The sequence below is a fragment of the Mustela nigripes genome, chromosome 16, assembly GCF_022355385.1.
Source record: "Mustela nigripes isolate SB6536 chromosome 16, MUSNIG.SB6536, whole genome shotgun sequence".
Lineage (NCBI taxonomy): Eukaryota > Metazoa > Chordata > Mammalia > Carnivora > Mustelidae > Mustela > Mustela nigripes.
Genome location: NC_081572.1, coordinates 12,691,986 through 12,718,745, shown reverse-complemented (window position 1 = coordinate 12,718,745; position 26,760 = coordinate 12,691,986). Strand labels below are relative to the sequence as shown.

Here is a 26,760-nt window from a genome sequence, read left to right as displayed (position 1 = left end):
ATCCCTAACGGAACGGAACGGTCCTGAGACCGTCGGCAGCAGGCAGCATTCTTTATCACGGCCTTTACACCCCAGGCCCCCACCAAGCCAGGCTTTGTACACCGAGGGGAATGACCCCATGAAAATGCCCTGAGATCTGGGTTTGGGACCCGCTAGGAGAAGGTGGGGGAGCAGACAGACGAGGGTCCTGCTGGACATGACGATTCAGGAGGGAGTCAACTGACCTGATTCATTTTAGTTTTGCTTTAGTTGGTGCTAAGAATATCTTGGAAAAGTAGAAGTGGGCTCCCCACTAGCAGTTTTATTCTGAGAGGACACACAGCGTACTTGACGGGAGGTCGCTGCTCTAAGAACAAAGCCTGTGCCGACCAGCCAGTAACTCAGCCACCCCAGGAGGGTCCCTTTTCCCTGCTCATGGGCACCTGCCTAGGGGGAGACAGGTGTGGGAGCTTCGCCATCAGACCGAGGGCCAGAGCTGCTCTCGCTGCAGCCTTGGGGGCAGGGGCAGCACGGGGACACCCCAGAGATGGCGGCCGAGCTGGAAGACACTGTCCAGTGGTCCCCAGAGATGGGATGTGGGGGAAAGCAGCGTCCCTGGGAAGCACCGTGAAGGGGCAGGTGGCGTGAGTTAAGAGCCCGATGTCTTAACGACCCCGAGGTTACCGCCAGAGATAGAAACGTCAAGAAAGGCCACGGCTGGTTGCCACTGACAGTCATTAGATGGGCAGACGGCTGTCCCTGAGATGGCGCGATGGTGTCGTGGGGGAGGGACACAGATCCCGGAGCCAGAACACTGCCTACCAGCTGTGTGTCTTCAGGCAAGTTACTCAGCCTCTCTGTGCCTTAGTTTACCCACGGAGCAGGGTTGTCGAGAGAGTTATTGAGCCGATTTGTAAAGAACAGGGCCTGATGCACAGTTTTTGTGGAATAAATGGGACAAACGGGGGTCCCGTGGGAGGAGTGTCAAAGAGGCGGCAAGACCAGCATGGGGGGTGGGGGTGACTCGCGCTCCTGGCAGCAGGGGCCGTGGCCACCACGGGAAGCGCAGCTGGGGCCTGCGAAGAGCTGGCTGGGACGAGTCATGCTTTAGGAGCAAAGCAAACCCTGGAGAGCGGGACGCGGTGAAACATCCCGTCACAGACGCAGAGCAGAGAGGACATCCTGCTGGGCGCGCGAGTCCATGCAGCCCGATCGCCAAAGCTGAGGTGCCCCAGCTCCCTCTCAGCTCTTGGGGGGGGACACTCGGCAGCCCCCTGACTGGTGGGCACAGGCCCTGTGGTCTGGTCTATGCTGACTCAGAGCCCAGATCGAAGTTGAGGCTGGAACCTGGCCGTGTTCTCACCCCGCAGAGGCCAGGGGCCACCAGCCTCCTCTCTCCAGAGAAGGGGTGGGTGGAACCCCTCTGGGATTCAGCAACATGGGGCTCAGGGGCAAGCCACATCCCCTACTCACCACTTTGGGCTTGAAGGGCGGCTGGATCTCCCTGTTCTCGAGTTTCTCCCAGTCGATCCTCCGGAAGAAGGCATGCTCGCGCACGTCCCTCTCCCCTTCTGGCCCGCAACCCAGCCGCTTGCCTGGGTGTTTGGTCATCAGCTAGAAAACAGCAGAGAGAGGGCGCAATGTGTAACACGGGGACCGGAGGTGACGACACCGTACTGTATAACTGAGATACGCGGAGAGAGTAGAACTTAAGTATTTTCTCCCCAAAAGACAAGAAGGTAATTGTGTGAGGTGATGGGTGTGACTTCTAGATGGCGGGAAATCTCCCACAGTGCGTATGCCTGTCGAACCACCATGGGGCACGTTTTCAACACACTGCGATTTTATTTGCCAATTACACCTCAATAAAGCTGAAAGAGAGAGAAAAATACCCACCCTCCCCTGCCACGCACACTAAAATTAGGAGAAAAAGAAAAGGCTGGACGATAGCACCTTCCCTTTGCCGCCTTTGCTACGAGCCTGATGGTGTGGATGCCTGGGGAGCACCCCGAGAAATCGGTGGCTGGCACAGAGTGACCCCAACTCACAACCATGCTATTGACAGTATGAGTTTTTCTACAGCGATTTTTTATGATAAAGGACACCGGGAAGCAACGTGGCCCCACAGCCAAACATAAGAATTTAATCAGGTGTCTTCGTACACTACCTGCATGAGAGCTGCCATTCTGCAGGTCTCTAAAAAATATGTATGCAAAAAGGGAGGCAATCACTAAAAACTGTGAGTGCTGATAACAGGCATCATATACCTGTTTACTGCCTGGACCCAAATGTGTTCATCAAAGACTCATGCGCTGGGAAAAATAAATGCTGTGACCGGCAGGTGTTAATTCTCATGCATCTACTGTGGAAGACAGAGGCGAACACGGGTTATAAGCTCTGGGGTTGGGCCTGGCTCTCCCTGTTCAGATACGTCAATAGTGCCCTGCTCTCGGAAGATGCTGGATAACTGCATCCCACATGATCCCGATCAAACGTGCCAGAAAACGTTAGGAGTGTATTATATTCTATATTCCACGGGGTCTGATGGTAATTTCGTGGCATAAAGCTTTACAGTGAAAAATTAACCAGGTCAGGACCCGGTAATTTCTGTTCCTGGGTCTCTCCTCTGCAGAAAGGAGCTCCTAGGCTCCCCAAAACACAAAACCTAGAAGTTTCAGCGCAGTTCTATATGTAACAGCCCTAAACCAAAGTGGAAACAACCCAAACCTGCGCCCCTCCCCACCACCCTAGCGTGAATAAGTCAACGGTGGTGTGACCACACAATGGAATGTTCCGTGGGCAGATGGAAGACGGTGTCCACGCGGGGATCTGGAGAAATGCCGCAATCACCATGTGGGGTGAAAGACGCCTCGCCTGGGGAGCGTCTGCTATAGGAGCACATTTGTGCCAAGTTTGAAACAGACAAGGCTAATTAATCCCCACAGGGACGAGCGGGGACACTGCTTATCCGGAGGGGTGGCGCGTCACTGCAGGACAGGAAGGGAGGGGGCGTCTAGGGTGTCGGAAACCGTCCCTTTCCTGACCTGGGTGCAGTCACCCGGGTGTGTGTGTTTTGTGAAAATTCACTGATCTACACACCCATGACTCGGGCCCATTTCTGCACGCATGTTTGATCTCAAAAAAAGAGAATCGAATGAAGAATACCCAAGGCACACCAGGTCAGGCAAGGGAAGAGACGGAACATTTTCCGAGGACCCGAGGTTATTTCTGGTAACTCCTGGCACACTTTCATGAGGTGGATGAGAAACTACGATTAGCTGCCGGGGCCAGAGCTCCAGGCAGAATGGGGAGCAGAGCCTCCTTTCCAGGCCGCCATGTTCCTCATGGCTCCCTGCAGGTCACCAAGCGGTGGCCCTTGGTGGCTGGAAGCAGAGGCATGGGTTTGTGGGCTCTCTGCCACCTCTCTCGGAAGCAGAACTACGGGAAAGAGATTTCCCCCATTCATCTTCTCGGTCCGCGATTATAAAAGGAATGCAGGTCTACTTACTCCTTTGCAGATGGAAACGGCCTCCTTGGACAAGGATTTGGGATAAGAGACGTTATGCTCCATTATGGACTGAAATAGCTCGTCTTCGTCTTCACCATCGAAGGGAGGCTGTTCCGGAAAACAGAGACAGGGGAAAGCAGGCAGGATGATTCATTAGCGTGGCGCCTGGAGAGCCCCATCAGTGCCAAGACACACACCGGGCTTCTGGGCACCCCACTGGCTGTGGACTTCGCTCAGTGAAGTTGCTGGTTTATTTGGTTATCTTTCATTAGCTTGGTGGTTGTGTGTTTTTCACTCTTTTCCTCTCTTTAGTTATCCTGCCTTGGGCAACCCAAAACAATCTTTAGGGAAAACACTCTTGAGTCATGCTTTTAATGCTTTGCAAATAAATCGTAATTAATCCATTAATCTTGCAATTTTGTGTTAAAAATTTAATTATGATCAAGTTAGGTTACAGATGGCTCTAGTGTGTGGAGTGGGGGCGGGGGAAATGATGGTGCCTTTGGCTTCTAAGCGTGAGGTGTTGCGGCCATCAGGACATGGGCTGAAAGGGCTTCCCCAGGTCCAGAAATTCACACCAGGGCCCTTCTGACCCAACAGGGAGCTGCTCTGTAGAGAGCCTCGCACCTGCGTGGTAGCAGTGCCGGGAGCTCAGCTTCCACTAGACACTCCCCTCTCCTCCTCTGCGGAGTTTACACTCCCCACAGGGTGAGCAGGAGGCATGGCAGTGCTGTGGGCACTCAAGGCTTTAAAGTTATGCGAATCTGTACCGAATTCCAGCGCCACCATCTTCTAGCTGGGTGTCCACAGGCAAGCGACCTCCCTGAGATAGAGTTTTCCAGTGTGTATAACGGGGTTCCCTGGTGAGTCTGTAAAACCCATGATAGTCTGTCCCGTGCCCAGCAGGTGCCTGCTGCAGGGTGCCCAGTGGTACTGGTGTTTTATTGAAGCAGAGGGACTGTCTTAGAATGGGCTGCTAGAATCCTTGGGAGAGCTCAAGGCGTCCTTCCAACTTTCTCCTCCAGCATGTCTTTAATCCTGAAGACGTCCGGCAAATTACCTGTCACTCTGGAGGGACAGCGCATGGGATAAGTAGGTTTATGGGGAATTTCTTAATGTTCCCTTTAGGCTTAGCTAACCTTGGGTTTAGCGAAAGAAAGGCAGACCAGGGGCAGCCGTCACAGCCAAGACAATATCCGCATGTTTCATCTCGTTGCATTTTCCTTCTCATAGAAAAGAGGTGTCTCTGTCGCTCTGACTGACACGGGTAGGGCTCCGCTAATGCCCAGAGTCCAGCTTAAATGTCAATGCCCTCACGGACAAAGGCAGCTGTGCCGTCGTCAGTGGGACAGCCCTTCTTACCAAATGTCTCCTTCCGAATGGGGGAGCAATGGGCCCAAGCAGACCGCTCCCCAGGAAAACACCCCTTGGGTCATTCCAACCTGCTCATCTGACCCCCAGCCCTACCCCCATCCACCACCCCCAGGACTGGAGAGGAGTTGGGTGTGGGGTCAGCCCGCAGGAGTTACACCTACTCAAGGGAAAGACACTAAGTCTATAAGGAACCCTACGGTGGGACCAGGTCTGGGAGAGTGGGGGGTTGGGGCGGGTGCCACTGTGTTGCTGGGTCTTATTATTACTACTGCTGCTGTTATTATTGTTTAGTCCAGAAATATAAATAAATAGGGCTCTTTTTCAGTCGTAAGTACCTGGTGCAAAGGATGTTTAATTTGGTCAAAGCATGTAGGTGGGTGAGGAGAACTAAAATCAGCTCCCCTTGGGGCGCCTGGGGGGCTCAATCTGTTAAGCATCTGACTCTTGCTTTCGGCTCAGGTCCTGATATCGGTGTCGTGAGATCGAGCCCCACATCAGACTCTATGCTCAGCACGGAGTTGGCTTGAGATTCTCTCCCTCTCCCTCTGCCCCTCCTGCTCATACTCTTTCTCTAAAATAAATAAATAAATAAATCTTAAAAAAAAAAAAAAAATCGCCTTGCCCGTGAACGACTCCAAGCAGAGCAGTAACGGGCCGGCACAGTGAGTTTCCCTGGGCAGAAGTACCATGGTGCCTGGGAGGCTCAGGGGCAAGGATGCTGGGCGTGGGCACGCCCCCAGCGAGAGCAGGAGGTCACCCGGGGCAGCCTGGAGTGCTGCTACTTCCATCTAGAGACACGGAGCAGGACAGCCCACAGCTGGCCAAGAGCTACCGTGGAGGGCAGTCCTGCGGACCAACGCATCACCTCTCCTCTGCCTGACATCATGCAACCTACTTCTTCTGGACCCTGTGGTAGGACAACCGCAAAACGCCCCCTTTTCCCTAATAAGGGCTCCATACATGTGGCTGAGTTGGGGCCACAAGATCTTTATAACTGAAGCCAACATGGCAGGGTTTCTGATCAGGGCTGTGAACTGCACACCTCCAGGGGGCTCCACTCTCTCTGAATTTCCTTTGTGTTCGTACTCTACAATGTCACAGTGCCCAGCATGTGAGCAGGGCATGGGTGCTGCTCCTGGTGACCCATCCATGCCCCTCCATGCGCCCCTTAGGGCCACTGGCCAGGAGAAACGACGTTACCAGTAGAGCATCAAACCCACTGCAAAGGGCCCCTGGAACTTGGGGCCCTGTGGTGACAGAGGCAGCAGGGAGACCCCACTGGCCCCTCTGGTGTGGCTCAAGCACCAGCGGCCGGAATACTACGGGGGCTGAGGCACGGACCATCCTATCTAAAGGCTTAAGAGCAATTTTTCTTCAAAGAGAAACTCAGACAAATCATCCCAGGAGTCCTTGTCAGGGGAGGAGGCAAGAACCTCCGCATCTGAAGACAGTTTGGTCAATGCAGATCCCCCCAACCCCCGGCCCAGCCCCAGGCTGGTGTGGAAGACGGAATGTGGCAGGGGGAGCCTTCTGCGCAGGTCACTGGCCTATCACACCTGCTCCACTGTCTCCTGGCATGGGAACCACCTCGGCCCAGGTGAGCTGTGCCTGCTACTGCTCCATGAGCAGCCAACCATGAAGTCCCCTCTGTGTTCCCTCTGAGAGCAGGACACCAGGCATTCCTTAGAACTACAGGGTAGGAATCCTAACAGGATACTCCTGGGTCAGAGTTTGCACCCTTTCCTCCCTTTATGGAAATCTGCGGTGACATTTACATTTTAAAGGTTCTAAGAAGTCCTGCCATTAAGAGAGCTGTTTAATCCAGGGTGAATCATCCAGGCCAGGGATGGCAGGAATCTCTAAGGCCCCTTGGGCTCTGATGTTGTGATAAGATTCCTAAGCTATGACAAAGGCCACAGGACCACGCATCCTTGTGGCAGAGCCTTGGGCTTTCACCCCGTGTTCCATCCCCATGTGGCCCTAAGGACAGGCATCTCCTGGCAATCCCAGGGAGGACACATGCCTCTACCCCTGACATTTTATCACCCACCGGGAGTCTACACTGCCTGACGAAGGATGGCCACTGTTTGGGAGTGAACAGCGGTAAAGATGGTGGCTACTTTTCAGGCTCTGTCTATGTGGTGGGCACCGTGTGGACTGCTTCTCCAGGTGTTGCTCCCTTAGTCCTCAAAACCACCATATGATGGACGTACACACTAGTGATCTCACTTTACAGTTGAGCTCATTGAGGTCCTATTATTAAGTGCTTTGGCTGCAGTTACAGAGCTGGATGTGGAAGAACCAAGATTCAAGCCCAGCAAAAGTAAACTATTGGGACTTCATCAAGGTCAAAAGCTTTTGCACAGCAAGGGAAACAGCTAATAAAACCAAAAGACAACCGACAGAACGGGACAAGATATTTGCAAATGACATATCAAATAAATGGCTAGTATCCAAAATCTACAAAGAACTTATCAAACTCAACACCCAAAGAACAAATTATCCAATCAAGAAATGGGCAGAAGACAGAAACAGACATTTCCGCAAAGAAAGCATCCAGATGGCCAATAGGCACATGAAAAAGTGCTCTGCATCACTCGGCATCAGGGAAATACAAATCAAAACCACAGTGAGATACCACATCACACCAGTCAGAATGGCTAAAATTAACAAGTCAGGAAATGACAGATGTTGGCGAGGATGTGGAGAAAGGGGAACCCTCCTACATTGTTGGTGGGAATGCAAGCTGGTGCAGCCACTCTGGAAAACAGCATGGAGGTTCTTCAAAAGGTTGAAAATAGAGCTACCCTACGACCCAGCAATCGCACTATTAGGTATTTACCCTAAAGATACAAATGTAGTGATCCGAAGGGGCATGTGTACCTGAACACCAATTTTTTTAGTTCAGGTTTAGTTTTATAGTTTAGTTTTAGAGCACCAATGTCCACAATAGCCAAACTATGGAAAGAACCTAGATGTCCATCCACAGATGGATGGATATAGAAGACGTGGTACACACACACACACACACACACACACACACACAATGGAATACTATACAGCCATAAAAACAGAAATCCTTCCATTTGCAATGCCATGGATGGAACTAGAGGGTATTGTGTTGAGCAAAATAAGTCAATCAGAGAGACAATTATCATATGATCTCCCTGATATGAGGAAGTTGAGAGGCAGGGCAGGGGGTTGTGGGGGATAGGGAGGGAAAAAATGAAACAAGATGGGACTGGGGAGGGAAACAAACCATAACAAAGTCTTAATATCAGGAAACAAACCGAGGGTTGTTGGAGGCGGGGAGGATTGTTAGAGGGTGGGAGGGATAGGGTGGCTGGGTTAGGGACACTGGGGAGGGTGTGTGCTATGGTGAGTGCTGTGAATTGTGTAAGACTGATGATTCACAGACCTGTACCCTGAAGCAAAAGACACATTATATGTTAAAAAAAAAAAAAAAAGACTCAAGCCCAGACATCTAACTGCAGAGCTTGGGCTCTGGGCCATTCTGGGCACTGCCAACCCCTCACACTTGGTCTGGCAGGTAGATGGGGAGGGATGGTCCCCCGGTGCTGCTGCTGGCAGGGCTGGGTGGGAGATGCTCAGCTGCTGGTCCACCCACACCTAAAGAGAGCTCGACTCGGGCAGGTACGTAGGGAGGCCATTTTGGTATCTGACACGATGAATAGTGGGATCTGGAAAGACCGAGGGGCAGTCGCTACGGCCAGAGACATTTCAAGTCACTGTCTAGAGGGACTGTCTCTAAATTAGAGACCTGGCATGACTTCCCAGCCCTGACTTTGTTTGCTTATCTCCTGCTTATGCCACACGTCCACTGCCAGTGAGGAGAGGTCACCAAGGACCAATGCTGATGGTACAGCCGCCATCTTGGTCTTGCTGCGGGGGACCGGGGACAGGCGCTCTGGGGTGTCCACCCTGGAGCACATCCCCCCAGATCTCACGGGTCAGAATGAGCCACACGCTCTACCCTACCACAAGTGAGCTGGGAGGTACCATCCCACCGCGTGCCAGAAGGGAGGAGGCCCCCAGCTACCTGGTAGGCAGCCGTAATGATCACCAGACTGGGGAAAGCTCCCTGGCACCCGCTATTAAATTAAGATCATGCGTTCTTGGGGGGAGTGAGGCCCAGGAAGGCACATCCACATTCCCCTCACCTCACCACAAAAACTACTCTTACTGTGTTGTGAACTCTTAGGCTTGTTGTATTATTTTCAAATAAGGATGCATAATTTGGAGTTTCTTGTTTTTCCCTGACTTTTGCCAACATCTCTCTGTGGCTACCGGTATTCCCAGGCAGACGAACCCTGTGGGGCAGATCCTTCATCCATCTGAGACGGGCTCATTGGTCCGAGGGCACCTTCAGAATTGTTGCCGAGGCTTCCTTCTGATAACTAAGGCTACCAGAAACATCTCTGTGCATGTCATTTTTCTCTTCACCGAATTGCTTCCTAAGAAAAATGTCCCAGGTGTGGGCTTACGCAGTCGAAGGATGCGAGCATTTTTACGGCTCTTGTTAAGTCTCTCCAGGTCACCCCGGGAGCATTCATACAGGTAATTGCTGCTCGGGCCTCGGTGCTGAAGGCAGGTCAAGAGTGAAATTATAATTATATTCCGTCTCCTTCCCAGTCCGCGACTGAGCCTGGGGACGACAGGAGGGGATGTGTTGCTGAGGAGTAAGTGCGTGACCATTTTGGATTTGCTTCTCTCCCCTCTTTCCCACATTCCCATGATTATTTTTAAATTTCTACAGATCGGGGCTTAGTGTCTCTAGCTAAGTTGCGTGTCAGATACGGTTCTCGGCTGGGTGTGAAAATGTTCCGAACCAGAGGTGTTCTCCTTAGCAATCTGCAATTGGTGAAGTTTAGACAGAGGAGGGGTGATGGTTCACTCTTTCTAAAATGATTTCTAAGTCACCTCCTGGTTCCTGGATGCTGGGGCCCTGCCATGGTTGTCCATAGACCGCTGGTGACCGGCGGAGGTGGGGGGTGGGGCAGGGGGCTGGCGCACACCCAAAGACATTTCAGGTGAAAAGTGCTGGGGGGAAAGCACCCATTACCAACGCGTCAGGAAAGAAGATAAAGCATAGATTGCCCTGGAAAAAGGGGACATAAGGAGGAGAGCACTGGTCCCTTTATGACGGAGACCCGTGAGCACGTAGAACCACAACATGCTTATTACAGTGCTGGGTAAATACTGTTTACGCCCCAAAGTAATCATACTTGGCAAGCAGTCCAGGAACTGAAGAAAGACTCAGGCTGTTTCTGCTTAACTGTCCCCTTGGCTGCGGACGATAAATATACCAAATGAGAAGAAAATTGCAATAAACTCTCTTTTCTGCTCATCGTCAGCCCTCTGTGATTAAAGAGGATAAATTTAGACCATAACCCCATCAACAGCTTTATAATTAATCTTACTTTTCAATAACTGCGTCTCTTCCCTCTGCTGGGTCTGGAGGCTGCTGCAGCTTCTGGGGGGCTGTGGGTAAAGTCTCAGAGCCTTCATTATCCTTTCTGGGCTGACTCACCGCCCAGAAATACATTGAAATTTGCATTGAGTCACGGGGAAGACGAAGAAGCGGGTACCGAAATGAAAACGCTGTGTTGGATTTAGACGAGTAACGGCTGAGCCCACCACGGCGCCCAAACGTGGGTCGCCTTTAAGATGTCGCTTCTAAAGGGTGTCACCAATGTCCACAGGGAAGGGGTCCTATCGGGCAGGCTAACGGGAGTCTGAGAAGCAGGATGGGAAATGGAAATGTGCCAGAATGTTTACGGAAGCACTGCGCGTGGGGAGGGCGTCTGCAGGTGGGGGCCTCAGAGATAATAGGCAAGAGAGGCAGGATTTTTAAGACGCACCTGAAGGGGTCTTCCCTGCAGGAGGGCAGCATTGCCTGAGCCTTCCTCTAGGGAAGGAAGTCCCTGGGCTTGGGGAGGAAGGAAAGTGGGGGTAGGCGTGTGGCGTGGGGGGGGGGGGGCACAGGACTTCTGAAGTCCTAGTCTCCTGCTCACCAATGACGAGTCAGCTCATCTGATCTCTTGGAAAGTGCCCTCGGAAGTGACACAGATCCTATTTCCACCCAACCAATTTCTTTTGTTGGCATATGCAAATGTGACTCAGTGAAAGCAGCGTTTGTTTCTGGGCTCCAGAGTCAGAACATGCAAGGGAGACCAAGAAGGGGAACTCCGTTTCCTGCGCCTTCGTGAACAGCCTGGCTCTCAAGGGGCCCATAATTCAGTCAAACTTTATGGCCCAAATTCTAAAGACAGGAAATTCACTCAAGGGGCAGGCAACCACTGTTGGCTCACTGACCGTGGTTCTGATGACCTGCTTTTCCATGCTTACAAATGGGGGTATTTGGTCTGAGATGAACATTTTATAGGGGTTAAAAACCTAAATGAATCATCACCAACCATTTTACTATCAATCAAGTCTTAACATCCCTTCTCAGTTAACAACCCAATGTAGGCTGGAACCCTGTCTCTTTGAATCTCTAAGAGACTACTTAGATGTAAGACAATGAAAGACCCATAAAGGAGAGCTCACCAATGGCCTCCCACCCCAGAGACAAAGCCAAGGGTCTGTGATGACTTCCATGCTCACAAGACCTGGGGCTCCCCTTCCCCCTCTGACCTCAGGCCTCTCACTCCCTCTCTAATCCACTCTGCTCTGGCCAGACTGGTGGCTTCCCATCCCTTTCTTAAACATGGCCATACATTTCCACCCCAGGGCCTTTGCACTTGCTGTTTCCCTTGCCCAAAATGCTTCCACTCCACATATGTACTTGGTATCCTCTTTTTGCTGGTCTTCACTTCAGCTCTCCATGAGTCCCTCCCTGCCCTTCCTTGCTTCACTTTCGACCTTCCTCCCGCACTACATTTTCTTTCTGCTTTATTACTTTTTCTCTTAGCTTATTGCTCTTCTCTCTCTCTCTCTATCTTATAGGCTTCAAGAACGTGAGGGTGTTTGTTTTGTTTCTGGTGGTCACCATGCAAAGAGTAAACCATCAACAAGTACACGCTGCATGCATAAATGAGAGTTGATGAACTCTGTAGGTCAGAAAGGGTGACTCTTCTCCCCCTCCGGGGACAAAGAGTCAAAGATTTCCTTGGGGGTAGCTGCTCAACATGCACATTTCTTTCCACTTACTCTTACTCAACTTTTGGCTAGAGAGGGTACAGCTCCTCGACACCAGTGCTCAACTGCTGGGAATTAAAAAAAGCTGCCCAAGCTTTGCACAGTGGCAGTATCGTAGCCAATGAGGTTTATCCGAGGCAGGATTATTGCTAATTAAAAAAAGCTGCCCACAACAGAGTCATTTTTAGGTAAAATGGCGGAGATCTGTAGATGTTCACCCAACCTTCCACGGCTCACAGGTGCACTCTATCTCCCCCTCCCCTATCACCCCTTCCTGTCCCAGTGGGACCATGTGGCCAGTGGGCTGTAGGAAGGAGTGACATATGCTACCTCTAGGCTTCTCCCCCACCCACCGCCGGGCTGTGCCAAGAATATAAAATAAAGTCGTGTGCCATGTTGAACCACTGAGGTTTGGGGGGTTGCTTGTTACAGCAGTCTGTGTGATTTGCCCCAACCCGACAGATATTAAGGCCACACATTAAGAAAATGTCAGCTTTGCCATCATTCCCCGCTTATCCTGATATACGCTGCATTCCTCCGAGAAACCTAATCTGTCCTTTTATAACTGGAGGTTCAGCCTCGTTGGACTTTTGTGAAAATTGCAACAAACTGCCAAGGGCGAGGTGAGGAGAAATGGGGAGGAGCTACGAAGGCATTTCTTCAAGCTCCGCTGTCTTCTTCCTCCGCGAATGATTCCAACTCTACACCCGGGCAGCAGCTGCGGGGAGTCTGTGCAGACAAGCTTACAAGGAACCCTAACCCAGCCCCAGCTCTGAGATTCTGAAAACCTACAGAGGCCGTCCTCAACGTGCAGGGACTTTTGTGTTTAATAGGAAAGCGGCGTTGTTGATGCTCCGGGTCTCAGCTCTCAGTTTGGGGTGTTTAATGGCCAGAGATCATTGCTGTGCCTACTGAACAGAATCCACTTTCAAGGGCTGGGGGGGATTTCTCCCTCTTTTCACCTGGGTCAGGGAAGTCGGGGCAGCACCGGCTGCTGGGTCCCACCGAGCACAGCCGAAAGCATTCACATTATCCAACAATAAGCAAGTATAGAAATGTACATTACCTGCCCGGCTAGCATTTCATATAATAGGACGCCGTAGGCCCACCAGTCCACGGATTTTCCATACGGCTGATACGCGATTATCTGTGTGGAAACACATACAGCTTACAATTAGTGGCGAATCAAAGAGCCTGGGTTCGAACAGACAAGTCAAGTGTGTAGGCCTTTCTGCACCGAGGGGAGAGGGAACCGCAAATCCCACACCCTGGGAACCACCTTCCCAGGACTCGATGCCCGAAACCTGCATGGGAGCTGCTCAGTCCACCCAGAGACGCCACGGTGTAGATTTCATTACCTTTTTTTTTTTTTTTTTTTTTTTGGGAAAAAGCCGAGGTCCTTCAGACCACAGGTCTGAGAAATAAGATAATCAAACGATGTAACAGAATTTGGCTGAAAGTAAGGAAGATGGAGGTGGAGAAGAGGTACCTGCTGAGATCTCAGAGTAGTTTGAAAGAGACGTGATTTTATCAAAGGTCGCGTTGGAACCCTGTCTGAATCTTGACTCAAGCCAAAGCTACTGTAAAACAGAAATCAGGAGCAACTAAAATGTCTTGATAGATGATATTAAGAGGTTACCCTTAATTTTGTGCGGCAGGAAGATGGTACGGTGCTTTGTTGAAAAGCATGATGAGCGTATTAATGGGTGAAACGCACAAGAGATGACGTATTCACAGGTGAAGTGACGCGACAGCTTAGATTTGCTTTGAATATTTGAGCAAACTAGGAAGGGGTCGGAACACGTGAAGTGAGTGGGAGCTGGTGAAGCTGGGTGATGGCCCCCGGAGACCTGTCCCCCCTCAACTGCCCTGTCTCTCTGGCTCCCAGAAGTACTAGAATAATTCTAGGACATGCCCTTGCGGAAGAGGCTAATACTGACTTGGATTTCTAAGCGTGACATGGGGTATTAAAACACTGGTGTTTTCTCAAGGACACAATCCCTGACCCATGGATCAGGCCCCAGGATTCGAGGTGAAGACATCCAGACAGGTGTTCTGTATGACCATTCTGCCATTCTGCATACACACACGTGCCTCTGAAATGTGCTGGGGTATTTCTTTTTTTTTTTTAATGGCCCACTGTGTCTAATGGAATGTCCTGGGACGTAAACAAACCTGCATGTCCCTTCTTCTCCATTTCTTTAATGTATTACTAATATTTCTCCTTGCAGCATGAGAAATACAGCTCCGGTGGCTCGCCTCAATGTGGTACATGTTGGGATCTGACAGCTCTAGAGCTCATTTTCTTGTCAAGGATATGATAACCAGAGGAAGTTACAAGGAGGCCTTCCTTTCTTTTTAAAAAAGTGCATTTGTTCTTTTTTTTTTGAAAACTTGGAAAATACACACAAAGAACAAAAAAGCCCTATCATAATGAGCCTCTGTGTGTTACCTGATGGTGTGAAATGAGGCTTGCCATTCTGGTTCCAAGATAGAAAATGATTGAGTCAAAGCCTATCTTGATTCAGTAGAACAACAGAAATTCTCTTGGGGAGAGTAAGAGAGTGCACTTGCTAAGCACCTACTATATCTTCAACGTGCTGAGCACATTCTGCAGAGTCCTGTGTGGCAGGAGTGATTGTTGTCCCCATTTTACAGGTGGGAAAGCTGACGTAGCAAGAAGTCTCAGAGACCCGACCAGGGCCAAGCAGCTCATAAGTGGTGCTCTGGATATTGACATTTTTCTTTTAAAAACAGAGTTTACGACTGCCAAATATATGTAATCACTCACACTGAGATTAATAAAATATTAATCAAAGGGCTTTGAAGATGAAAGAGGTTTAAAACCACCATTTCAGTTGTTGTAGTTGTATTTCAGAAACCCATGAATTAAATCTGTTCTTGTAACGATATTAAAACCAGTCCCAGCAATCTATTTTCATTAATCAGTGTTTTAGTTACTCTGTTGTTAACTCAGGCAGAGCTGGGGCACCGTGTTGCTGTGGGAATTATCAGGCTGGGGGACGGAGGGTGCTGAACTAGGGAAGTCCCGCTGTATTTCGTATCCTATATTCTGCAAGCGTCTGAGCAGTCTTACCAACCAAACTCCTCTACTTGGGCAGTCGGAAAGCTCGGAAAGCTGTCAGAGGTCAAGGTTAAGGAATTCCCTGTCTTTGGTCAGAGTGATTCACAAATCCTAAAAGCCAGGGCCATCTGAAGATTTTTTTTCTTCTTCTTCTTGACTCTTTATCAACTTTGGTCCAACTTGGTTTTTATTTCCTATTTGCACAGCCTCAAACTCTCATGACTCTTGGTGATAACACCCTCTCCTTCCTCCAAGGCTTTACCAAAGCAGAATGCCAAGTGACAACATCTCGTTTTTCTTGGCGACAGCATTTGGCAATCCCTCCAGCCCGCCAGCCCAGCTCTGGGGCTGAGATGACAAAGTCATGTGGAACACTGCTGTGTTCTCAATGGTAATAACCGGATGGGATCTGAAATTCAGCTGGGGCATTTCTTCTTGGAGAAGCTCACAACATGTCGCCCCTGGCTTACATGATAGATGAAACAAGAAGGTTGGAAGATCTAAATTACAGGGTCTAGGGGTGCAACCTTACCACTGCAAATCCATTGTTAGAACAAAGCATGCTTTCCCCTCAATGATGAGCTGCTACTAATATATATTTTTTTAAAAAAATTAAAAATCTCACTGCAAAAGGGCAAGCGTGTTAGAGAGCCCCATTTGAAGGGAAACATTAAGATACACATGATGTAGGATGTGGGTTGTGCTATCCCTTGTGAGCTGTCTAGACCCGCCTGTCCAGTATGAAGTCACCAGCCACGTGTGGCTACTGAGCATTGGAAAAGTGGCTAGTGTGAATGATATGTAGTCTAGGGGGGAAAGGCACCTCAGATTCTGGAGATGCAGTTCCCCAACTGCAAAATATCTCAGTCATATTTTGGATCTACTGGGTTAAATAAAATATACTAGGCTTAATTTCACCTGTTTCTTTTTCTAACTTTAAAAAAAAAATATGGTTGCTAGGGGGCACCTGGCGGCTCAGTCAGTAGAGCCCGTGACTCTTGATCTTGGGGTGGTGAATTCGAGCCTCGTGTTGGATGCAGAGATTCCTTATATCAATCAATCAGACAGTCAATCTTTAGGAAAAAACCCCCACACATACACAGAACTGGGGCCGCGAGATGCCATTTGGCTTACATTTTGTTTCTACTCGACGGTGCTGGTCTATACCTTCTCACGGGCTCCTACAACTCACTCTGGTTCCTGGGTTCCTGTTGGCCTGGGGAGCCAGCTTTGGGCTGAGGACCAGGCTTAGAGGCCACAGAATGGATGGTGAGTTTCTCTTGTTTCTGTCCCCACTGGGGACAGGAGCAGGTGTCTCTGGGACTCGTGGGCCAACAGTGGCGTGCAGCCAAGCCTGGGGGGCTGCGACAGCAATTTGGTCTCCCCCAGCAGAGGACCTCACACAAGAGAGGCAGACTTGGCAAGGGCTCCAGTTGGCGGACCTCCCTGCAGCACATGGGGGTTGAACTTCAGCTTCAAAGACGGACCCCCAACAGGGCCACTGTCATTCAGCTTTCCTGTTATTTGTCATTATGATTATATTCACATGAGCCAATGGCTTGGGGGAGATGTCAGGATGTTTCAAATGGCTGCCTGTCTTGTAAAAGTAAGATATGAATGAGTTTTCTCCCAGCCTGGGCACAGGACCAGAATAAAAGGGGCCAGAGGGCAGCTTCTCATCTCCTGGCAGGCCAGCGGCCACAGTGGCTGGAAGGACACGGCTCTGAAACTATCCACCTTTCCACCCTCTGCCAGGGCTACATACTCAAAGGCCTCCCATAGAGGGCAGGGCTCCAGAAGCTTTCCAGGGGGGCGGTGCAGTAAGGTTTTAGATGCTACTGGCAAGAGCCCAAATGACTGTAAGCTACGTCACCACTGTAACACTCACTATGACCCAGGCTCCTTAGCTCTGCTAGATCGCTTAGCCCTCGTGAGACTTTTACGAGGTAGGAGTGCCCCATTTCCCAGATCAGGAAATGAGACACAGAGAGGTTAGGTAGCTTGCCCGAGGTCACACAGCGAGTAAGTAGCAATGCTGGGATTTGAACCCTGGTCACCTGGACTTGGCATCCACATTTCTTTTTCTTTTTTTTTTTTTAAAGATTTTATTTATTTTATTTGACAGACAGAGATTACAAGTAGGCAGAGAGGCAGGCAGAGAGAGAGAGAGAGAGAGAGGAGGAAGCAGGCTCCCTGCTGAGCAGAGAGCACGATGCGGGACTCGATCCCAGGACCCTGAGATCATGACCTGAGCCGAAGGCAGCGGCTTAACCCACTGAGCCACCCAGGCGCCCCGGCATCCACATTTCTGACCATTTTTCTAAACCAAAAGTTCATCAACTATGGTGGGAACCGGCCCTGAAAGGGGCTCAAATGCTTACCAGGATCAAAGCTGCCAAGACAGCCACTTCACTCAGGAACTCGGGCCCTGGAGACTTTATCTTAAGGGGACATGTGTGTGTCCCACGGGAATGCAGCATCTGTGCGAGGAGACCCACTCGCCCATTCCTGGCTGTACCTTAACCAGTTTCCACTCTTCGCTTTCACGTGACATTTACTCGCTGCCTGCCCCCCCAGAACTCACCCTGACAAACAGCCCGACCACAGAAGGACCTTCCCAGGCTGCCATTACAGACACACACTGGCCTTTATGCATAAAACATGCTCGAGTCCTTTTGCTGTCTCAAGGAAATAAAAATTTCCCTTCCTTTGATCAAAAATAGAACTATTTTACTTTAATGAAAAAATCATGGTTGTTTTGAAAAACATCCTAAGTTTCCAGCAATAGAACACGGGCCACAAGAGGCCTTCTTTATGTGCCTGGTTAAGAACATTGACACGTCACAACAGTACCATTTGGGGAAGAGAGGAAGAGCTACAGTGTCGTTGGGTATTCTGCCCTGACAGCGGGGACCGTGAGCTCATGAACTGTCTCCTCCACTCTTTCTTCTGGGGCCGACAGACCTTGGCCACCTCGAAGCTCCTAGGGCCGTTGTCACATCAGGCTGAGACTGCTTATCTGCCCTCACGTGACTCCAGACTCCTCCCCAGCGGGGCCGGGACAGCCCCCTGCACACCCAGCCCCAGAACCACCCCCCAACAGCTGGAGCAGGAGAAAAATGCGGGAGTGGATCTCATCTAAGCCCCAGTGGTGGGCACCACCACCTCTGAAGTCCAACGTCAACTTGCTGGATTGCTGAGGCTGGAGGGCGGCCCTTACAGGTGCTTTACAAAGGTCCTTAGGATTCTGGGAAGGAACCTATATTTCAGAGTAGCTAAGTGGGTTGCTTGAAGGTCACTGGGCTGGTTCACGACAAGCCCAGCACCAGGTTTGGACCAAAGTTTGAGCAACAGGAAAGCTTCATGGTGGGTAAGGGTGAGGCACCCCACCTCTCAGTCCAAGAGGCTTCCCAGTCAAAAATCCTTTGGGTGGTGAATCCAAGCCCAGAATACCAGCAGCCACCGCGCGGGAGGCACCCTGCGATGGGAATGCTCTGAACCTGACTTCTGGGGACCGGCTCTGCCATGGGAGAGCTGTGGGACCCTGAGCAAGTTGCTGAGCCTCTCTGAGTCTCCATTTCCTCAGCTGGGATGCAGAATTCCAGCACCCACCTGGTAGGAACACGGTGGGGGATAGAACGGCATTTCATATAATAAAATGTGTTTATTGCAGCTGAGTTGAATATACGATACAACCCCGTACTTCCGAACACCGGAAGTAAGAACTGGCCCCCGGGCACGGCAGGCAGGCGAAAACGAATCCAGGCACTGAAGGTACAGGTGGCTCCCAGGAGGACAAAGAAGACACTCCGCTTGGAGACATTACATGCACAATATGTACTAAACACCCCGACATAATAGTTGGCGCCTGGCAATTCTCATCAATGCTGAACTTTCCATTCATTCTTTCAGCCAGTATTAGCTTCCTACGTGCTAGACACTGCTCTAGGTGGGGGGTACGTGAAGTCATAAAACAGTTTTTTAAGATACCCCTCTTGTGCAATTATATTGATTTTTACCCAAGCAGCAAAACTTCAGGTTTTCCTTTTTCCATCGACATCCGAAGGGGATGCCCTCACCTCCACTGTTTGTGGCTAACTGTCCATGTCTTTGGGCTGGGCCCTCTGCGAGGCACAGGGATCGCGACTCTAACGAAGGAGACAGGAAAATGGATAAATAAAACGGAAATGTAATGCCCTACATCAGGGATCTTTGTACACCACACGAGAAAACTCTACAGTATCTGAAGTCTTTGGACAAAAGGCAGGATAGAAGTATAAAGAAAATTGCCACAAGGTGAAAATGGAGTCCAGAGTATATATTTTCTGTTTAGACAGATATTGTGGCTCTATCCAGGATTGGAAAGAACAGGACATGATTGCTCTAATGGCAATAAAAGTGCTTTATAATCTCTTCATACTACCTACCCCTTCTACTCTGGTTGTTCCTTGTACTCCAGGAGAACAGAAAGCAAACAGCAGAACCACCTAAATCCTGTTCCCCCAAAATGTCAGGAGAGGAACGGCGAGTACAAGAATGGTTGGTAATGATTAGCACTGGCTTTACAGACAAAGGGAAAAAAGGAAAAAAGGAAGGAAAGAGGGACGGACGGAGACAGAAGCAAAGCTCAGAGCCTCGTGATCACAGATCCATTCCCAGTGCCATCCTAGACTTTCATGTAGCACAGAAAGGGCCAGAGGCTGTATATGTATACGTACATGTACGTGTACATGTATATATATATATTTTTTATTTAAATATTTTTATTTATTTATTTGACAGAGAGAGAGAGAGATCACAAGTAGGCAGAGAGGCAGGCAGAGAGAGAGGGGGAAGCAGGCTCCCTGCCGAGCAGAGAGCCCGATGTGGGGCTCGATCCTAGGACCCTGAGATCATGACCTGAGCCGAAGGCAGAGGCTTAACCCACTGAGCCACCCAGGCGCCCCGTGTATCTATATTTCTGAGTGAGAGAGACAGCGCGAGCAAGAGTGAGAGCACGCAGGGTTGGGGAGAGGCAGAGGGAGAGGGAGAATCCCAAGCAGTGTGGAGCCAGACACGGGGCTTGATCTCACAACCCTGAGATCATGACGCTCTGAGCCGAAATCAAGAGTTGGGACATTTAACTAACTGAGCTACCATGGTGACCCTATATGTTTTTAAATAAAGTTTTTTAAAGAGAAGTTTTAGGTTCACAGCACAACTGAGTGGAATGTGCAAAGTTCCCCTGTGCCCTGTCCCCACCAGTACGATCTCCCCGGCTACAGACATCCCTCACCAGACAGGAATGTTGGTCGCAACTGATGAACTACGTACGTTGTTACATCATTATCACCTTGGTGCTGTACGATCTGTGGGTTTTTGCAAATATATCATGATGTGTCTCGACCACGGTGGTGTCGTACAGTTTCACTGCCCCCAGCGTCCTCTGTTCTGTCTAGCTGTCCCTCCCTCTGCACTGCCCCGTGGCATCTACTCATCTTTTTTATTGTCTCCCTTTGTTCTGCCTTTCCCAGGATGTGTTGCGGGCAGAAGCATACAGCACTCAGCCTTTCCTGGTTGGCTTCTGTCACATAGCAATATGCACTTACGGTTCCTCCGGGTCTTTTTGTGGCTTGGCAGTTCGTTTCTGTTCAGTGCTGAATAACGTTCCATCGTGCGGGTGCACCACGGTGGATGCAGTCATTCACCCACTCAAGGACACCTTGTTTGCCCCTGAGTTTGGGCAAATTATGAACAAGGCTGCTATAGACATCCGTGTGCAGGTTTTTTTGGTGCAAACATAAGTTTTCCAATTCACTTAGGGGCACGGCTACTGGATCGCACAGTGAAGACTATGTTTAGCTTCATAAGAAACCGCCAAACTGTCTTCCAAAGTGGCAGTGCGACCTCTGAGGGAGCTGCGAGTGACATTCAGAAAGCCGCACCCGCCTTTCCGGGCTGTGGAGAGCCGCCCCTGCCCCCGGTGTTCCTCGAACTCTGGGATGTGCGCTGCGGAGTTGTGGGACGTGATCTTTTGTGGCCCTCGGAGCAGGCATTAGCACCAAGGTCCATGTGCGTAAGTGTTCCTGTTTCAAGTCCTTGTGGTTCTTCCAAGGAGGCACTAATCCCCTGCTTGGGCTCATCTCTCTCCAGCTCCTGGGTAACATGTGCTGATCGCGGAAGAAATCAGGGCGGTGACCATGAGAACGTCCTCCTGATGGACTTACCACTTCCACGTCACAACCTCTTCAGCGCGACTTCGGTAATTCCCCGTTACACCAAAGAAACCAAATACCTCTTTAGACACTCTCCTCCCAGACTGAGGTTTTCGAGAACCTCCGCCATGGGGAGATACACTGTGATACCAACAGGAACAGAGGTCACATTTGCGTCTGAGCTACCGCTGAGCGCAGTTCCTGGGCTGCGCTGTGCTGGGCACCACTTCGGGTGACCACTGGGGAAGTCGAGGCATGAGCGAGCGTCCGTACAGTCCTGCACAGCAGAGCCAGGGCTCAACCTGGCCCTTGCTTCCCCGCCCTGCCGGTGCTCACTCTGCAAGCAGGAGCTGGGGATGGGCCCAGGACCTCTGAGAGACTGCCTCTTGCCTCTGACCTTGAGACTCATTTACTGCTGCTTCCTGTTCCATATGATGAGAAACAATGGTGTTGACCGTGAAAATGTCTTGGTTCACAACATAATTTACACCTAGCCTAAATGCAGGAGTCCATCCTGCTCTAGGACGGGTCCATCGCTAACATTTGGGGGGGTGTGTGTGTGACAGGGGACACTGTTAGAAGAGTGACCGAGGCCCACATACCAGATGTCTGAACACACATTACTGATCAAGCTAAGCCAACTGTTAAATGTTCTCTTTTACCACCGTGACCAATATACCCTTCTGTATGAGTCAGCTCACGTGGCCAGAACAGAATACCACAGACTGAGCGGCTTAAACCATATTCATTCATGTTCTCAGAGGCCTGGAGGCCGGGAGCCAAGATCGAGGTACCCGCTGGCAGGGCTGGTACCGGTTTCTGACAGGCTTCTCTTCTGGGCTACAGGGCTCCTTCCCCAAGGGGCTCCCCCGCCTTTTTTCTGTGAGGGTCCCTTGAGCTGTCTCCTGACCCTCTTGTAAGGATACCAGTCCTACCGGATCAGGGCCCCATCGAATGACCTCATTAGACCTTCTACACTTCCTTAAAAGTCCTATAGCTCTATATACAGTCATATGGAGGGTTCAGGAGTGACGTGAATTTTGAGGAGACATAAAGTCAGTCCATAATACTTCTCAACAACCTGGAGGGGGAGGTCGACTATAGAATTCACAGACCCCTTAGATTCCACTCCAATACTGGGAGACCTGGCCCACTCCCCCTCCCCGCCCCTGTTCCTTCTCAATCCTTCCTCACATCTATGAAGACCCTGTGTGTCCCGGCCTGTGCGTCCAAACTCTGTCCTGCTGTGCCCGCGAACAGCCTCTCCCAGCCTCTCCATCAGACATGCGGTCAGGGTGGTGTCCCTAGCAAGGAAGAGGCCCATGTGGGTCATGGAAGGGAATTTTCAGGCCCCACAGGGCGTGTCGCTCCAGCCCTAGAAGGCGGGCTAAGCTTGGCAGAGGGCTAGCGGGGAACCGTCGACAGTTGGGGCCAGCCTGCAGGCCAACTTCGGCCTACCTCCCGTTTGCGTACAGGCTGCTGTGAGCACACGTCCAACGAAAACAACCGGAAAAAGACTATCGGCCTTTTGGCAGGAACAGTTGCTCAATTTTGCCTCCTGGTAAAATCTAAAATTTAGATTAGCACAAAGACTAAAATATTTACTCTCTAGCCCCTAGCAGAAGGGGTCTGCCTGATCCTAGCTCCAAAACACAGGGCAGGGGATGGGGGGTGCCCTCTTGCCTGGGTCCTCAGCACCTTAGAGATCTGCCCTCTCTGGGCTGCTGGGTTGAGAAGCCTCCCATGGACCAGCACAGAACTCAAAACAAGCTGCTCCCAAAACTGGGCCCAGTGACCCCCTCCTATCCCGTATGCCCTCCTGCATGGTGAACAGGCCACTCCCTCCCGCACCCCACCCCCATCCCTGCAAACATAATTTCTGTCGCCTCCCTTAGAGTTGGGCTGGCTCTGGGACTTGCTCTGACTCACATAATGTGGTCCAAGTGACACAGTGAAGTTCCAGGTACGGCTCACGGGGACCTGTGGTTTCCCTACTTGCCCTCTTGTGAGCCAGCCACCGGGCTGAGAAGCTCTGGGTAGATGCCTGAGTGGTGACAGACCTCATGGAAAGACAAACCACACAGAGGAGGACCCATGGGGCCTCAGCCAAAAGCCAACAGCCAGAGGCCATCTTGGATCCCCCAACACAACAGGGCCACAGCAGCCAACACCCCCTCAGCCATCAGGGGTCAGCGCCGCCATGTCCCGCCGGAAGTTCTGCCGCACAAAATCAGAGCCGTAACGTGGTTGTTGTTTTAAGCCATGAGGCTTGGCGGCCATTACGCAGCAGCCAACTGAAGCAACGGTCAGCCACGGATGGAAGTGGACGGACGGAGCGCTTCCGCTGAGGCGGCCGCGGGGACACTCACCTCACCTTCAAAGCCATGCTCTGAGGACGGTCCTGTGAGTGTCCCCATCTTACAGGTATTGCCCCAGGTTCTTAAAAAAGCAGAACTACAGCCGCAGTTCACTATACAGGGATGAAGAAAAAGCCACCTGAACTCAAACGGGAAGTTTCCCTCCAGGGGTGGGGCCTCTGGTCTGCCTGGGCCCAGCGCAGGGTCAGACAGGCCCAGCACAGGAAAGCAGGCCTACTGTCGTAGCCCGCGAGTCCCCCTTCCGGTGGTTCTCGAACTCTGCCACCGCCCCCTCGCACTGGTCTCTCACAGGGTGGCGGGTGGGGGTGGCCAGTGCGTGGGGAGCGGACAAGAGCCACAGTGTGGTGTCTGCCTGGGACCCTCCTCACCTCAGGCCTCCAGACGTTCACTGTGCAGCTGAAGGAGGCAACTACTTGGGCAGTAAAGCAGTGAGCCGGGAGTTAGGAATAAATCTTGGGCCTGTGGGAGCTCGGTCCGCTGCAACAAAAGATCTTCCAGAATCGGAGGCCTCATAGCCTGGTGGTCTTTCCGGACGTGTTTGGTAACAGGGCTGTAAGTGATAGCCTGGGGCGGGGGTGGGGTGGGGTGGGGAGGCCTGCCCCCTGGCGACATTAGGGCCGCAGACCTGTACTTTGGGGCCCAGGTCACTTGCTGTCCATGAGCCTCAGACAGGGCGCCTGTCCTCTCCATGTCTCCTTTCCCTTGTCTGTAAAACTCTCCTCAGAGGGCTTTCCGAGGGTTTTAACGAGACGACAGACGCAGGCGCATGATATGTGCTAGGAAACGAGTAAGTGCGGTCATTGCTTGGCCCCTCCCCCACAATGGCAGAGTAAAAGGTGAAACAAGATTTCAGAAATCTCTGACCCATTTTTACAGGATTTAAACAAATCCCCAACCAAAAGGCCGGTGAAGGCAGCCCCAGCACGAGGGGGAGAAAGCTCAGGGCATTCGCGGGGCTCTGCAGACAAGATAGCAGGAGCGAGGCCTGCTCGGGGAGTCCCTGGGCCACACCTCGGGGAGTCCCTGGGCCACACCTGCGGTCCCCTCCCTCCTCCGCCGCGAGAAGCGGACCGGCCCTGGGTTCAAGGCCCAGCTCTGCCCTGAACCGGGGCTATGGGAAAAACCGAATTTCTTTGCACCTTGGGTTTGCCCTCTGGAAAACAGAGCTTCGGACACCAGCTTTGTGGAGCTGCTCTGACGAGTAAAGTAAACCAAGTCTGTGAGGCCTCTGCCCTGGGTCCTGCTCGCCCACCAGGAGCCACTATCTCTGAGGAAGTCAGGAAGAAGGACAGAGTCCCAGGTGCCTCACGGCCACAATGTCCCAGAGGGGCCCAGGTGCTCCAGAGAACCAGGGCCAGCTGGGCTGGGCGCTGCGGGCAGACCCTAGCGGAGACGAGTGGAACCAACGTAACTCCTAGAAAAGATCTGAGGAGAGTTCCACAATTTAAGGAAGAACCCAAGGGCAAGCCTGGCCTTGGCTCTTTAAATATTTCTTGGAGGGAAGACAGCGGCTTCATTTCCTCTTGCAAAGCCGGAGGCATCAGACGGTGACCCCACACAGAGGGAAACCGGCCTCTGAAAGCCAGCCAGCCACCTTCGGCTTATCGTTCTCCGTCTTTAATCAAGGGCTTTCTGAGCTCCGCGGGCGCTCCAGAAGCGCCGATCCCGGGGGAGCCCCGGCTGCTCTCTCCCATATCCCCTTTTCTTCTCAGCTGTGCAAGTGCTAATTTACTGCCTGGCTGCGTGCGTCTCGTGTGTTCTTTTCTCGTTTAACTTTCTTTTTTTTTTAATTTTTATTTTTAAATTTTTTTTAACTTAATTTTTTTTTAAAAAAAAGATTTTATTTATTTATTTGACAGAGAGAGATTACAAGTAGGCAGAGAGGCAGGCAGAGAGAGAGAGGAGGAAGCAGGCTCCCTGCCGAGCAGAGAGCCCGATGCGGGACTCGATCCCAGGACCCTGAGATCATGACCTGAGCCGAAGGCAGCGGCTTAACCCACTGAGCCACCCAGGCGCCCTTGTTTAACTTTCAGATCGTCTTCTATGCTCCATCCTTCTCTACACCCTCTTCCCCAAAGGCGAGGAACTGTCTCGGCATGAGGGGGGTGTCCCTAAGCCGGCACTTCGGGGTCTCTGCAGGACCCAGGCTGATGCCCCACGCCTTCAGACACTCCAGACCCCCAGCGCACACACCAGCTCTCGTGGGTCGCTGGCGTGAGGCACGTGGCGGTCCCCTGGGGGGCAGCCTTGGGGATCATCAGTCCAATCCCTGCCCGAGTTCCTGACCCCTCAATTCCCCAGCCTTCTGCTCCGTTCTGTTGCCGGCCCCCGCCTCCCTGCTGCACCTGATTGTTCCAGACCCACCCTGCCTGCCGGGCCCTGCTCCAGAGCCTGGGCGAGGGCCTCAGCAGGAAACCAAAGAGAAAGGCCCTGCCTTGGGGGGCTGAGTGGGCTAGAGAGACACGCACGTGAGAGCACGGTGACGTGCTCTGTCAGAGGGTGATGAGCGCTGTGGAAGGACAGCGGGGCGGGGACCCGGGGCTGCAGGTTTGAACAGAGTCACCAGGAAAGATGGCCTCCTTGAGGGGGCATCCAAGCTGAGATGCAGGAGGAACCCCCGCTGCTGGGGAAGGATGTCCCAGGTGGAGGCGAGGAGAAGAGCAAAAGCCCTGAGGATGGGAGAGCCCGGCAAATTTGGGGGAACGGTAAGGAAGTCAGTGCAGGGGTGGGTTTGGAGAGATAGGGGTGAGGGGTGGAGGGCGAGGGGAGAGACGAGGTTAGGGAGGAGAAGAGGGCGGCAGACAGCAAAAGGTCCCGGGCTCCTCCAAGATGCTTAATTCAGAAAGGGACTCCCTCCTCAGCTCTTGCGGCAGGCAATGTCCTGCCCCTCTGGCCCTCTCCTCCCCACCCCTCCTCCCCTCCCCCCACTGAACCTAGTCTCAATGCTCTTTAGGATTCACCTGTTCTGACAGACACTCAGCCCCGCTCTCGCCTCGCTCCCTGGTTCCCGCTACCTGCTCAGTCACGTCCAGGAGCCTCGAGCGTGTCACCGCCTGTGGATGTGGGAGGGGCCCCTCTCCC

General features: G+C 51.7%; 1 protein-coding gene and 1 pseudogene across 1 annotated transcript in view; one reads left to right on the top strand and one right to left on the bottom strand.

Moving 5' to 3' along the window:
* PRKCA (protein kinase C alpha) overlaps nt 1-26,760 on the bottom strand; it is a 386,027-nt gene that overhangs the window by 11,948 nt on the left and 347,319 nt on the right. The window contains exons 14-16 of the mRNA XM_059379464.1: nt 13,089-13,169; nt 3,488-3,595; nt 1,453-1,593 (exon numbers count right to left, since the gene is read on the bottom strand). Of these exons, the coding sequence (XP_059235447.1) occupies nt 1,453-1,593; nt 3,488-3,595; nt 13,089-13,169 (330 nt within the window). The remainder of the gene's footprint in view (nt 1-1,452; nt 1,594-3,487; nt 3,596-13,088; nt 13,170-26,760) is intronic.
* On the top strand, nt 12,115-12,197 carry LOC132004665 (U4 spliceosomal RNA; annotated as a pseudogene).